Below are 12399 nucleotides of genomic sequence, written 5' to 3'. Positions count from 1 at the left end.
TTAATAAAAAAAAATAAAAAAAAAAAATAAAGTCCACGTGGGGTGTTAGATAGTTTTCACTGGGGGTGTGTACTTCTTTCCTCTGTATGACTTGCCCAATCATAAGCAGGCAGCAATGCCACAGAAACCCTCCAACTGCCCCCACCATAGCTTAGGCTTGGATGTACTCATACAGCTGTGATCTCCTGGTCTAACCTCCTACATGAGTAGAAAACGCTGGGAGAACGGAGCACAGATAAGGTCCCGGTAGAGGAAGGGGCCGCCGATCTGCAGACACTATTATATTGTGTGTCCAATTCTACAGAAAAAAAATTGAACGGTTGCGTTTAATTCTGTAATATATAGCTTGTCAAGGTTACCAGCCACCTCAGAGGTGGCAGATCTGCTAGGCAAACAGAGCGCTTCTCTGAAGATTGTGGCATCAATAAATCTGGCCTGCCTAAACTCCATTGCGGCTTAATCTTACTTGTTTGTTCCATTAACATCTGTGTATAGGGGGCATAACTGAACACAAAGATTCATCTTCACCCGCAGAAGCCACAAAGCGGTGGCGATACACATGGGGGTTCTTCCTCATCTTACCTTTTTGCCCAATTTCCCGGGTTCCTTATTTATCATTCAGCATCTTTGTACCGGTCACTTTGGTGATCACTTGCATTCACTAGTGCTCTTGGTGGTACCTGTATATTATTTCTTTTACCCAATATTTGATAATTTTTCTTTTTTTTGCTTTTGAGTCTTATTCTCACACTTAACGTTACCTATAGTTGAGATATTCACGTGTACCATCTTACCATGAATTTTGGTTATTTGAAAATGAAATTTTTAAAAATGAAATTTGGTTATTCTTTGATATTAGATGTGTATTTAATTCCTTGATTGATATTATATTGGGGGTGGTAAGCTTGTATATTTAATTCTTTTGTTGGATTTGTGAACCAATAGATGGGTGGTGGTTTCATTGTATATACAGCCTATTGGCTTAAATATTTTTATATTTCTGTATTTTTCTTGTCTCTTATGCGATTTGTAATAAAGATTTTTTTCTTATGATGATCCCAATGCATTTGAATACTACTTTTCAATGATGTTTTCCATGATGCTGAGATAAATCATGGCTTTACTAGCAGCCTGGTACAGTGCACAGCTCGAGATAGCAAGTCAGTCATGCTGTCTGCCTTTAAGGGGTATTCTCATCTCCAAGATCCCATCCCCATGGATAGCAAGTGTAACAATAATATTAGCAAGTATCTCCAATTAGAAATATAGTACAGTTCTCTTGATTAGCCAAATTTCATGTGCAGGGCATTACAGTAGCTAAGGTATCCATGGTTGCAACCAATTAACTGTCACAATATGGTAGCTATGGATACCCAACTGCAATTCCCTGCACATGAGACATAGCTATTCAGGATAACTATTCAGGGAGCCCTGACAAGTAGAAAGGTGGGGAAGCAGGGAGAGTGGTGCACCCCTAAAGATTGGAATAAGAAACCACCTCTTTAACCCCTGCACGAGATGTGACATGTTTAGGTCAGTGTCCCTGCTTTTGATCCAGGCATACATGCGGAGCTCGCATCTTTCCCTGCACATGAAGGCTGATTTAATGAGCCCAACATGTGCCTAACAGCAGCGGGTGGTTCTGTTAAACAGTTAAATTCTACTGGATTTAACATGCACCGGCAGGGAAAAGGGGGTGTCATTACCTGCTCCCATCAACTAACCAGTTATGTGGTAGTAGGGAGCTGATGGGCTGTCATGACAGCGAGGGGTCAGCTGATTACCCATGTGTCATGATGATCCTCCACGTGAGCACCGGCTGCAAGCCGACATTCATAGGAAATCATAATTTCTGCTGCAGGACAGTGCTGATGCACTGCCCTGTACAGCACAAGCAACCGGACAGCACAGCTTCAAGCCCCCTAAGGGGACTAATAAAACCAGTAAAAAGTTAAACACAAGTTCAAAATCACCAACATTTGTTCCAATAAAAAAAAATAATAAATAAATAAAAACGTTACAATTCTCAGAAAATGGTGCCAAACATGAATTATTTATTTTACATATGTCTAGTATCTACACTCTTACTGACCTGGGGAATAAAAAAAAAAAAAAAAAAAAAAAAGGGGGGCTTCCCTATATTTTTGATTGCCAGACTAGTACAAATAGGCAGCTGGGGGTTGGGGGCAGCCCGTACCTGCCTGCTGTACCTGGCTAGCATACAAAAATATAGCGAAGCCATGTCTTTTTTTGGGCAAAAAAACTCCTGCATACAGTCCTGGATGGAGGATGCTGAGCCTTGTCGTTCTGCAGCTGCTGTCTGCTCTCCTGCATACAATAAACATATTGAAGAAGGACATGACAGACTTTTTTTTTTGTTCATCAGCAATCTTTAATGGCATTGTTCACTGATTAAAAACGCAGTGAGCAAAAACGCAGCAAAAAACGCACCAAAACGGGTAAAAACGCATGCCCTATTCCCCCCCCCCCCAAAAAAAAAAAATAACAAAAAACAAAACTTGCAAGATGGATGACAACTGGCCATGTGAACAGTTAATTAGGAAAGATGTGTAATTCTTGGCCACATTCACCACCAGTGACCAGCCATCAGGCTCTTGGTTACAATAGACGCAATTACCGATTTGCTAGCTTTGCAAAAGTGGTTACAGTTCATGTTTTCTTTCTGACCCATACAAACCAGCACTACAGGAATACCATATTCATATTTTATCACTATAGTATGGATGTTGAGAATGGAACACGAAAATAAATTTCAAAATACACAAAAAAATAAAACAAATCACTCCACAGATGAAAACTGACGTCCTAACATTTAGAAAGCTGTCCTGATAAAGTGTGGCAGAAAGGATCAGAATACGGCCTCTGCATACATTCTTTATGACATGTATTTACCTCTCCCTAAATCTAGTTTACACCTCTGACACTGTCGCTTCTTTGACAAGGTGTATACAGTGATCGTACAGATGATAAGCGATGACTGCTTGATCCCCGCTCCTGCACGATCGAGTGTAGCTGCACTTACCATGCAGTGATGTTATAGTGCGTCATTACAGACTAGAAGCAGGACCCACCAGACACCTAAAGAGGTTGGCCACTACTTTAACACTTATGGCCTATCCTTAGGATAGGTCATCAATGTCTTATCTGTTCTGACACCCCCAATCAATGGTTCTCTGTCCTACCGGAAGCAGCTGGAAATACTCAGTCCCGCAGCTGCCCTATCTTCTGACAGTAAAACAAGAATGCCGCGGAGACACCATCACATGTTTCTCAATGCTGGCAGGAAACTAGCCAGGTCTTTCACCGGGAAGGAACAACCACGGGAAGGGCAGTCTCCAGTCAAGGAGACCACCTATGCCAAACATGGTATCCATCCACAGACCGCTGTTTCGGGGTATTTGCCCCTCATCAGTGTGGAGTAGGAAACTGGCTAGTGGGAGCAATGCCTAGTAGAAGACTACATAGGTAAGGATGGTTGACCTCGGGGAGATCAACATCCAACACCGCGGAGACACCATCACGTGTTTCTCAACGCAGTGACACTAGAACAAGGCCAGTTTCCTACGCCACACTGATGAGGGGCAAATACCCCAAAACAGCTGTCTGTGGATGGATACCATGTTTGGCATAGGTGGTCTCCTTGACTGGAGACTGCCCTTCCCGTGGTCGTTCCTTCCCGGTGAAAGACCTGGCTAGTTTCTTGCCAGCGTTGAGAAACATGTGATGGTGTCTCCGCGGCATTCTTGTTTTGCATATTTTCCCAGGGGGCCTTGTTCTAATGTCACTGTGTTGAGAAACACGTGATTGTGTCTCCGCAGTGTTGGATGTTGATCTCCCCTAGGTCAACCATCCTTACCTATGCTATCTTCTGATAGTGGCTGTGTGCTGCACATTTCGCCTCCCAATCATATCTATAGGAAGCAGAAATGGAGGATCCGGCCACTATCAGAAGATGAGGCAGGTTCGGAACTGAGCATTTCCGTCCGCCTGCTCCCACCACCAGCACTGAGGGCAAATTATCACCACGGGTGCTGGACCACTGCCGATCAGATAATTGGCCTATCCTTAGGATAGGTGATCATCAATGTAAAAGTAGTGGCCAGCCAATGGCAGTCTGCAAGATGTTAAGCAATAGCTTGGATTTCAGCAACAAAGATCCCAGGGCAATGTACATGTACAAAGAATCCTAAAGCTGTATGGTGCTCAAGGAATGGAAACATTTACATAATACATTAAAATAAAAATAGACACCATAACCAAACCTACTGTAATTACCTGTTTATTCAAGGGCCGGAAGAGGCAATCTCTCCAGGTGACTAAGGCAAGCTGGGAAAGAAAAACAAAAAGATTAGGACTTCAAAGACTCAATAAGGATCCAGCGCTGTCCTGACAGATACATTCAGTATCACTTCCAACTGGGCTTTCTGTAAAACAATTTTTGTAAAATCAGACTCTTACTGAGTAAATTTCATATATTCCTTTACGTCCTTCATCACATTCACGTCGCACCCAATGCCGGTTGAGATATGCACAGATCCCATTCAAAACTTTGCTAGAAAACCGATAATCTTCCCATTGCTGTGTGTAAAACTTAAGAACACTCTCATCCATTAAATCTTCACCATCCTGAAAAGTAAAGTACAGGTCAATACATGTCCAAGGTGATTTTCAACACTTTGGAGGTTGAGTCACAGCTTTTTTTATGTCACAAAAGTGGTGTAAAGGCCTGGAAAAGTCACATTTTGCATATATCAGAGTTGCCAAAAATTTAGCGACTTTTGGCATATTCACTCCACTTTGGGTCAGCTCGGCCGAAATGGGTGGTTTGAGGAGCAGCGGGACCAGGGCTTGGGAATATGGAATGCGACATCAAAGCACTTACCTTTAAGAGGTTTGTCAAATAACTTTTCAAAAACTCTTTTAGCCTTTTGTACAGTTCAAGTCCCACAAACTGGGCCCCTCCTGGGGTCTGGCCTTTTTTGGATTTTGATGGTGGTACTCCAGCACCGCGTGCCTGGTTAGACTGGTGTACACTGGTACAGTAGTTATAAACATGACTGACAGCAGAGGTTAAGGAAAAGATATGGTAAAAACACAAGACAACATACATAATAAGGCAAGGGTGTATTTTCAGAGTAAAGAGTAATGCTAATGGGTAAAGTAAATGGAGGGCCTGCATTACTGAGAAACACAGCAGACATATGCATACTATATGAATAGTTATTCATGGATCATCATCAGGTCCGGTTGGTACATATATCGCCGTATAACCCAATATATTGGGGGTGGGGAAATTTTAGGGGCTTTGCAGAACAAAAAAAAAAAACAAACAAAAACCTTGGAACTCCCTCTATGCTGTGGGTCAAATTTACTTTATAAACTCTGCCATTTCCATCTTTTGACAATGATCAATATTAATTTCACAGGGGAATAAGAGTTTGATCCATTTTAAAAAAAGGTTCTCTTTAGTCACAACAGGTCTGAAAAAAAAAAAAAAAAAACAACACCCCACTGACACGATCTATTGAAGTCCAACTTCTGGAATCCCATGAAAATGTCATTTTGCTGGGGCAAGTATCGCTCAGCCAGGCATCATGCACCATTGTATTGTATTCATGGCATGGTCCCCAGGGCAGCAGTGTGTGGTTAATATCTCCAAAACACAAGTTCCCCTTCACACAGGATTTGATACTGAATGCAGATAACTTCAGAATCAGCAGTACAATACTTGTTTAGAAGGAGTATTTCATAAAGAAAACCCGTCCATATACCTTATTCCTATAGAAGCATAAACTGTGTTTACATTTCACTTTTTATTCTATAAATCTATAGTGCACATGAAAATTAGCAATTTTGTAATATCTTATCAGACACATCTGCTATTTTCTCTGCAGAATTAATCAGTCATAATGGCTGTTGTTGCTGATGAGAGTCTAGGACAACACGAGGAGCTAGAGAGAGGAAGGAGGGGCTAGAGGCAGAGCTCCTCCCATCTTCTATGTAGATAGAATCTCATCAGTATCTGCCATATCTTATCTACATAGAAGACGGAAGAGGGGAGGAGCTCTGCCTCTGGCTCCTCCCTCTGCCTCTAGCCCCTCCTTCCTCCCTCTAGCTCCTCCTGTCTTCCTAGACTCATCAGTATCTGCCATTTCCTATCTCAGTAATGGGAAAGTCTTCACTGAATACAGATATTTATTATTATAGCACCATTAATTCCATGGCGCTTTACAAGTGAGAAAGGGTATACATAAAAACTAGTACAACAATCATTAACAGTACAAAACAGACTGGTAGGGTGAGGGTACAATAGGTGAGGACAGAGCCGGTTGCGCAGTGGTGTACTGGACTGAGGGTTATTGTAGGTTGTAGGATAATTGGAAGAGATGGGTCTTCAGGTTCCTCTTGAAGCTTTTCATGGTAGGAGAGAGTCTGATATGCTGGGGTAGAGTGTTCCAGAATATGGGGGAGTCATGAGATAAATCTTATATGCGATTGTGGGAAGAAGAGATGAGAGGAGTAGAGAAGAAGATCTTGTGAAGATCTGAGGTTGCATACAGGTAGGTACCGGGAGACTAGGTCACAGATGGAAGGAGGATACAGGTTGTAGATGGTTTTGTAGGTCATGGTTAATGTTTTGAACTTGAGTCTTTGGGCGATAGGAAGCCAGTGAGGGGATTGGCAGAGTGGCGAGGTTGGGGAATAGCAAGAGGAGAGGTGGATTAAGCGGGCCGCAGAGTTCAGGATAGATTGGAGGGAGTGTTGATAATGACTGATCAATTCTGGCAGAGAAAGAAGCAGATATGTATGATAAGATACATTATACACACACATACACGTCTGCTGATTTGATCAACAGACATGTGTAGCTAACAGGCACGGGTGCAGCTAACAGGCACGGGTGCATCAGAGATTCACTCGTGCCTGCTAACCCCTTACATCGCACTGTCAAGCAAACAGCGAGCTCCAACGCACTCCGGCAAGGATCAAGCTGTTTCCCGCTGCAGTCGGTTCCCCATGATGCGATCACAGGGCGCCAATGGGTTGTCATGAAGGCGTGGGATCAGCTGATGACCTGTCACGACTCAATTTTTGTGACTGAAGATCAAGAACCAAATACTGTAAAGGTGGAACTATTTCTGCACTACTGTAGGAATGACAAATCCAAAACTACTGAAGAGGTGGTTTTATTATACACGTTTCGAAGAGTGTCCTCACTTCATAAGGAGTTTACTGAGGAACTGTCATTCCTACAGCAGCGTAGAAATAGTTCCACCTTTATTCAGCTCCCGGTCTATACCGGCTTTTATGCGTGTGGACTCTGCAGCAGCTGATTACGTGCTTTGATACTGGTTGTGTGTCACATAACCACACAAGGTGAGCGCTATTCCGCATCTTTCATATATTTAATGGGTAAGACCCTATTGTGCCATCCTTCGCTTTCATTTTCCTGTGAATGAAGGCAGAGCATCGGCACTGACAGCAGAGTATCATTTCTCCTGATCGCTATGATCAGCAGCAGCAATCAGACACTGCAGTCAAAGACCCCTAAAAAAGGGAACTTGTGTATATAAAAAAAAATAAAAATAAAAAGTTTTGCCCCATTGAAAAATAAAAACAATACAAAATTAAAAAAAAAAAAAATTCAATTTTGTCTTGGCACGATAAGAAATGCCCGATCAAAATATAAAATCAATTAATGTGATTGGCAAAGGGCGTAGTATGGAAAATAAAAAGCAAAACTCCAGAATTAGTTTTTTGGTCTCCGCACCTTTGCATTACAATGCAATAACAGGTGATCAAAACATCGGCCTCTACCCAAAAATAGTATTAAAAACGTCCGCTCAAGATGCAAAAAAATAAGCCCTCACTGAGCCCCAGATCTCAAAAAATGAAAACACTACAGGTCTCAGAAAATGGCGACAAAAGTGCAATTCTTTTTTCACAAATTTCAGATTTTTTCCCCCCCCATCACTTAAATAACAGTAAAAACTATACATGTTTGATATCTATGAACTCGTACTGAGCTGGGGAATCATACTGCAGGTCAGTTTTACCATATAGTAAACATGGCAAATAAATAAATATCCCAAAACACCATCGTGGAAATTGCACTTTTTTTTTTTGCAATTTCACTGCACTTGGGAATTTTTTTTCCCCCATTTTCCAGTACAATATGGGGCAGAAAAAAAATGGTATTCAAAAGTACAACTTGTCCCGCAATTAAAAAGCCCTCATATGGCTATAGATGGAAAAATAAAAGTCATGGCTCTAGGAAAGAGGAGGAGAACAAAAAAAAATAAAAAAAAAAAAAATCACCAGGTGGTAAAGGCACATGTATAACACAAGAAGAGTACCATGCTCAAAACAGCCCTCTATGTGACAATGAAGGGTCATCATATTCAGTTATATGGCTGCCATAAAGCTCCATTCCTTCCTACACATGTGCGGTCAGTTTTTTCCAGGGTCAGCACACTGACTATATTCTATAGGGCTACTTACAACTCTTGTTTTGCCGACTGTCATTTTTAAGTAATTAAGAAATAACATTTGGAACACCATTCTAAGTCTGAACTGTGTGCCAAAAACCCTAAAAAAAAAACAAACACTTTACTATATAGAGAGACGGTATGCACACCAGTGACTGTGTAAGGGGAATATATGTAATAGAGACTGCTGTGTGAATACTGGCCTGAAAAATACAATAGCTATATGTGAGAATGAAAATATGACAAAGGAATCTGCATTACTGTTATGAACTTAAGAATAAAGAGAAATTTAGCTATTGACTTGATCAATACAACAGAGCCCCAACACCTCGTCACGGTATTTACAGCAGTTTCTGCTTTACATTTATACCCCTGCACTGTCACTGGTGTGCAGCCCTTCTCTCTATATAGTGAGGTTTTTTAGGGTTTTTGCACCCAGTTCAGACTTGGGGTACTTTCACACTTGCGTTATTTACCTTTTGGCGCAATCTTCCCTTTTGGAAAACAGCGGAATCCGTTAACGGATTCCGCCGTTTCCCATAGACTTGTATGGATGATGGATTGGGCCAAAAGTACCTGTGTTGCTTCCGCTGGCCGACCCTGCGTTGCTTCCGCCAGGCAGAAACAACACAGCATGTAACGTTTTTTGAGCGGCAGAAACCTTTATTTTTCACTGCGCATGCTCTTTTGCTTTTTTAAATCACAGAAACTTTATTTTGTCTCTCGGCGGCTGAACGCTCAGCTGAGCGGCCGGCAGCCGGCTATTGAGAGCGCTCAGCTGAGCGGCCGGCAGCCGGCTATTGAGAGCGCTCAGCTGAGCGGCCGGCAGCCGGCTATTGAGAGCGCTCAGCTGAGCGGCCGGCTATTGAGAGCGCTCAGCTGAGCGGCCGGCTATTGAGAGCGCTCAGCTGAGCGGCCGGCTATTGAGAGCGCTCAGCTGAGCGGCCGGCGGCCGGCTATTGAGAGCGCTCAGCTGAGCGGCCGGCAGCCGGCTATTGAGAGCGCTCAGCTGGGCGGGCCGGCTATTGAGAGCGCTCAGCTGTGCGGCCGGCTATTGAGAGCGCTCAGCTGAGCGGCCGGCGGCCGGCTATTGAGAGCGCTCAGCTGAGCGGCCGGCAGCCGGCTATTGAGAGCGCTCAGCTGGGCGGGCCGGCTATTGAGAGCGCTCAGCTGGGCGGCCGGCTATTGAGAGCGCTCAGCTGTGCGGCCGGCTATTGAGAGCGCTCAGCTGGGCGGCCGGCTATTGAGAGCGCTCAGCTGGGCGGCCGGCTATTGAGAGCGCTCAGCTGAGCGGCCGGCAGCCGGCTATTGAGAGCGCTCAGCTGAGCGGCCGGCAGCCGGCTATTGAGAGCGCTCAGCTGAGCGGCCGGCTATTGAGAGCGCTCAGCTGAGCGGCCGGCTATTGAGAGCGCTCAGCTGAGCGGCCGGCTATTGAGAGCGCTCAGCTGAGCGGCCGGCTATTGAGAGCGCTCAGCTGAGCGGCCGGCTATTGAGAGCGCTCAGCTGAGCGGCCGGCTATTGAGAGCGCTCAGCTGGGCGGCCGGCAGCCGGCTATTGAGAGCGCTCAGCTGGGCGGCCGGCAGCCGGCTATTGAGAGCGCTCAGCTGAGCGGCCGGCAGCCGGCTATTGAGAGCGCTCAGCTGGGCGGCCGGCTATTGAGAGCGCTCAGCTGGGCGGCCGGCTATTGAGAGCGCTCAGCTGGGCGGCCGGCTATTGAGAGCGCTCAGCTGGGCGGCCGGCTATTGAGAGCGCTCAGCGGGGCGGCCGGCTATTGAGAGCGCTCAGCTGGGCGGCCGGCTATTGAGAGCGCTCAGCTGGGGCGCCGGCTATTGAGAGCGCTCAGCTGGGCGGCCGGCTATTGAGAGCGCTCAGCTGGGCGGCCGGCTATTGAGAGCGCTCAGCTGGGCGGCCGGCTATTGAGAGCGCTCAGCTGGGCGGCCGGCTATTGAGAGCGCTCAGCTGGGCGGCCGGCTATTGAGAGCGCTCAGCTGGGCGGCCGGCTATTGAGAGCGCTCAGCTGGGCGGCCGGCTATTGAGAGCGCTCAGCTGGGCGGCCGGCTATTGAGAGCGCTCAGCTGGGCGGCCGGCTATTGAGAGCGCTCAGCTGAGCGGCCGGCTATTGAGAGCGCTCAGCTGAGCGGCCGGCTATTGAGAGCGCTCAGCTGAGCGGCCGGCTATTGAGAGCGCTCAGCTGAGCGGCCGGCCTTTGAGAGCGCTCAGCTGAGCGGCCGGCCTTTGAGAGCGCTCAGCTGAGCGGCCGGCCTTTGAGAGCGCTCAGCTGAGCGGCCGGCCTTTGAGAGCGCTCAGCTGAGCGGCCGGCCTTTGAGAGCGCTCAGCTGAGCGGCCGGCCTTTGAGAGCGCTCAGCTGAGCGGCCGGCCTTTGAGAGCGCTCAGCTGAGCGGCCGGCCTTTGAGAGCGCTCAGCTGAGCGGCCGGCCTTTGAGAGCGCTCAGCTGAGCGGCCGGCCTTTGAGAGCGCTCAGCTGAGCGGCCGGCCTTTGAGAGCGCTCAGCTGAGCGGCCGGCCTTTGAGAGCGCTCAGCTGAGCGGCCGGCCTTTGAGAGCGCTCAGCTGAGCGGCCGGCCTTTGAGAGCGCTCAGCTGAGCGGCCGGCCTTTGAGAGCGCTCAGCTGAGCGGCCGGCCTTTGAGAGCGCTCAGCTGAGCGGCCGGCCTTTGAGAGCGCTCAGCTGAGCGGCCGGCCTTTGAGAGCGCTCAGCTGAGCGGCCGGCCTTTGAGAGCGCTCAGCTGAGCGGCCGGCCTTTGAGAGCGCTCAGCTGAGCGGCCGGCCTTTGAGAGCGCTCAGCTGAGCGGCCGGCCTTTGAGAGCGCTCAGCTGAGCGGCCGGCCTTTGAGAGCGCTCAGCTGAGCGGCCGGCCTTTGAGAGCGCTCAGCTGAGCGGCCGGCCTTTGAGAGCGCTCAGCTGAGCGGCCGGCCTTTGAGAGCGCTCAGCTGAGCGGCGGCCGGCCTTTGAGAGCGCTCAGCTGAGCGGCCGGCCTTTGAGAGCGCTCAGCTGAGCGGCCGGCCTTTGAGAGCGCTCAGCTGAGCGGCCGGCCTTTGAGAGCGCTCAGCTGAGCGGGGGCCGGGCCTTTGAGAGCGCTCAGCTGAGCGGCCGGCCTTTGAGAGCGCTCAGCTGAGCGGCCGGCCTTTGAGAGCGCTCAGCTGAGCGGCCGGCCTTTGAGAGCGCTCAGCTGAGCGGCCGGCCTTTGAGAGCGCTCAGCTGAGCGGCCGGCCTTTGAGAGCGCTCAGCTGAGCGGCCGGCCTTTGAGAGCGCTCAGCTGAGCGGCCGGCCTTTGAGAGCGCTCAGCTGAGCGGCCGGCCTTTGAGAGCGCTCAGCTGAGCGGCCGGGCCTTTGAGAGCGCTCAGCTGAGCGGCCGGCCTTAGAGCGCTCAGCTGAGCGGGCCGGCCTTAGAGCGCTCAGCTGAGCGGGCCGGCCTTTGAGAGCGCTCAGCTGAGCGGCCGGCCTTTGAGAGCGCTCAGCTGAGCGGCCGGCCTTTGAGAGCGCTCAGCTGAGCGGCCGGCCTTTGAGCGCGCTCAGCTGAGCGGGCCGGCCATTGAGAGCGCTCAGCTGAGCGGCCGGCCATTGAGAGCGCTCAGCTGAGCAGCCGGCTATTGAGAGCGCTCAGCTGAGCAGCCGGCTATTGAGAGCGCTCAGCTGAGCAGCCGGCTATTGAGAGCGCTCAGGCTGAGCAGCCGGCTATTGAGAGCGCTCAGCTGAGCACCCGGCAGCCAGCTATTGAGAGCGCTCAGCTGAGCACCCGGCTATTGAGAGCGCTCAGCTGAGTGCCCGGCAGCCGGGTGATCAGCTGATCGTTCACAATAGTCTGCTGCCGGTAAAAAAAAAAAAAAAAAGCTTTCCGTTGTTTTGTACGATCTGTTGCATCCATTGTGCCATT

At 48.4% G+C, this 12399-nt stretch overlaps 1 protein-coding gene across 2 annotated transcripts in view; it reads right to left on the bottom strand.

Moving 5' to 3' along the window:
• CUL1 (cullin 1) overlaps positions 1–12399 on the bottom strand; it is a 166936-nt gene that overhangs the window by 86475 nt on the left and 68062 nt on the right. For both annotated transcript variants that reach the window (XM_075315159.1, XM_075315158.1), the window contains exons 3-5: positions 4904–5078; positions 4480–4647; positions 4297–4347 (exon numbers count right to left, since the gene is read on the bottom strand). In XM_075315159.1, the coding sequence (XP_075171274.1) occupies positions 4297–4347; positions 4480–4647; positions 4904–5078 (394 nt within the window). The remainder of the gene's footprint in view (positions 1–4296; positions 4348–4479; positions 4648–4903; positions 5079–12399) is intronic.

This window comes from Anomaloglossus baeobatrachus, chromosome 6 (genome assembly GCF_048569485.1).
Source record: "Anomaloglossus baeobatrachus isolate aAnoBae1 chromosome 6, aAnoBae1.hap1, whole genome shotgun sequence".
Classification (NCBI taxonomy): Eukaryota; Metazoa; Chordata; class Amphibia; order Anura; family Aromobatidae; genus Anomaloglossus; species Anomaloglossus baeobatrachus.
This window is presented reverse-complemented; position numbering and strand designations above follow the sequence as displayed.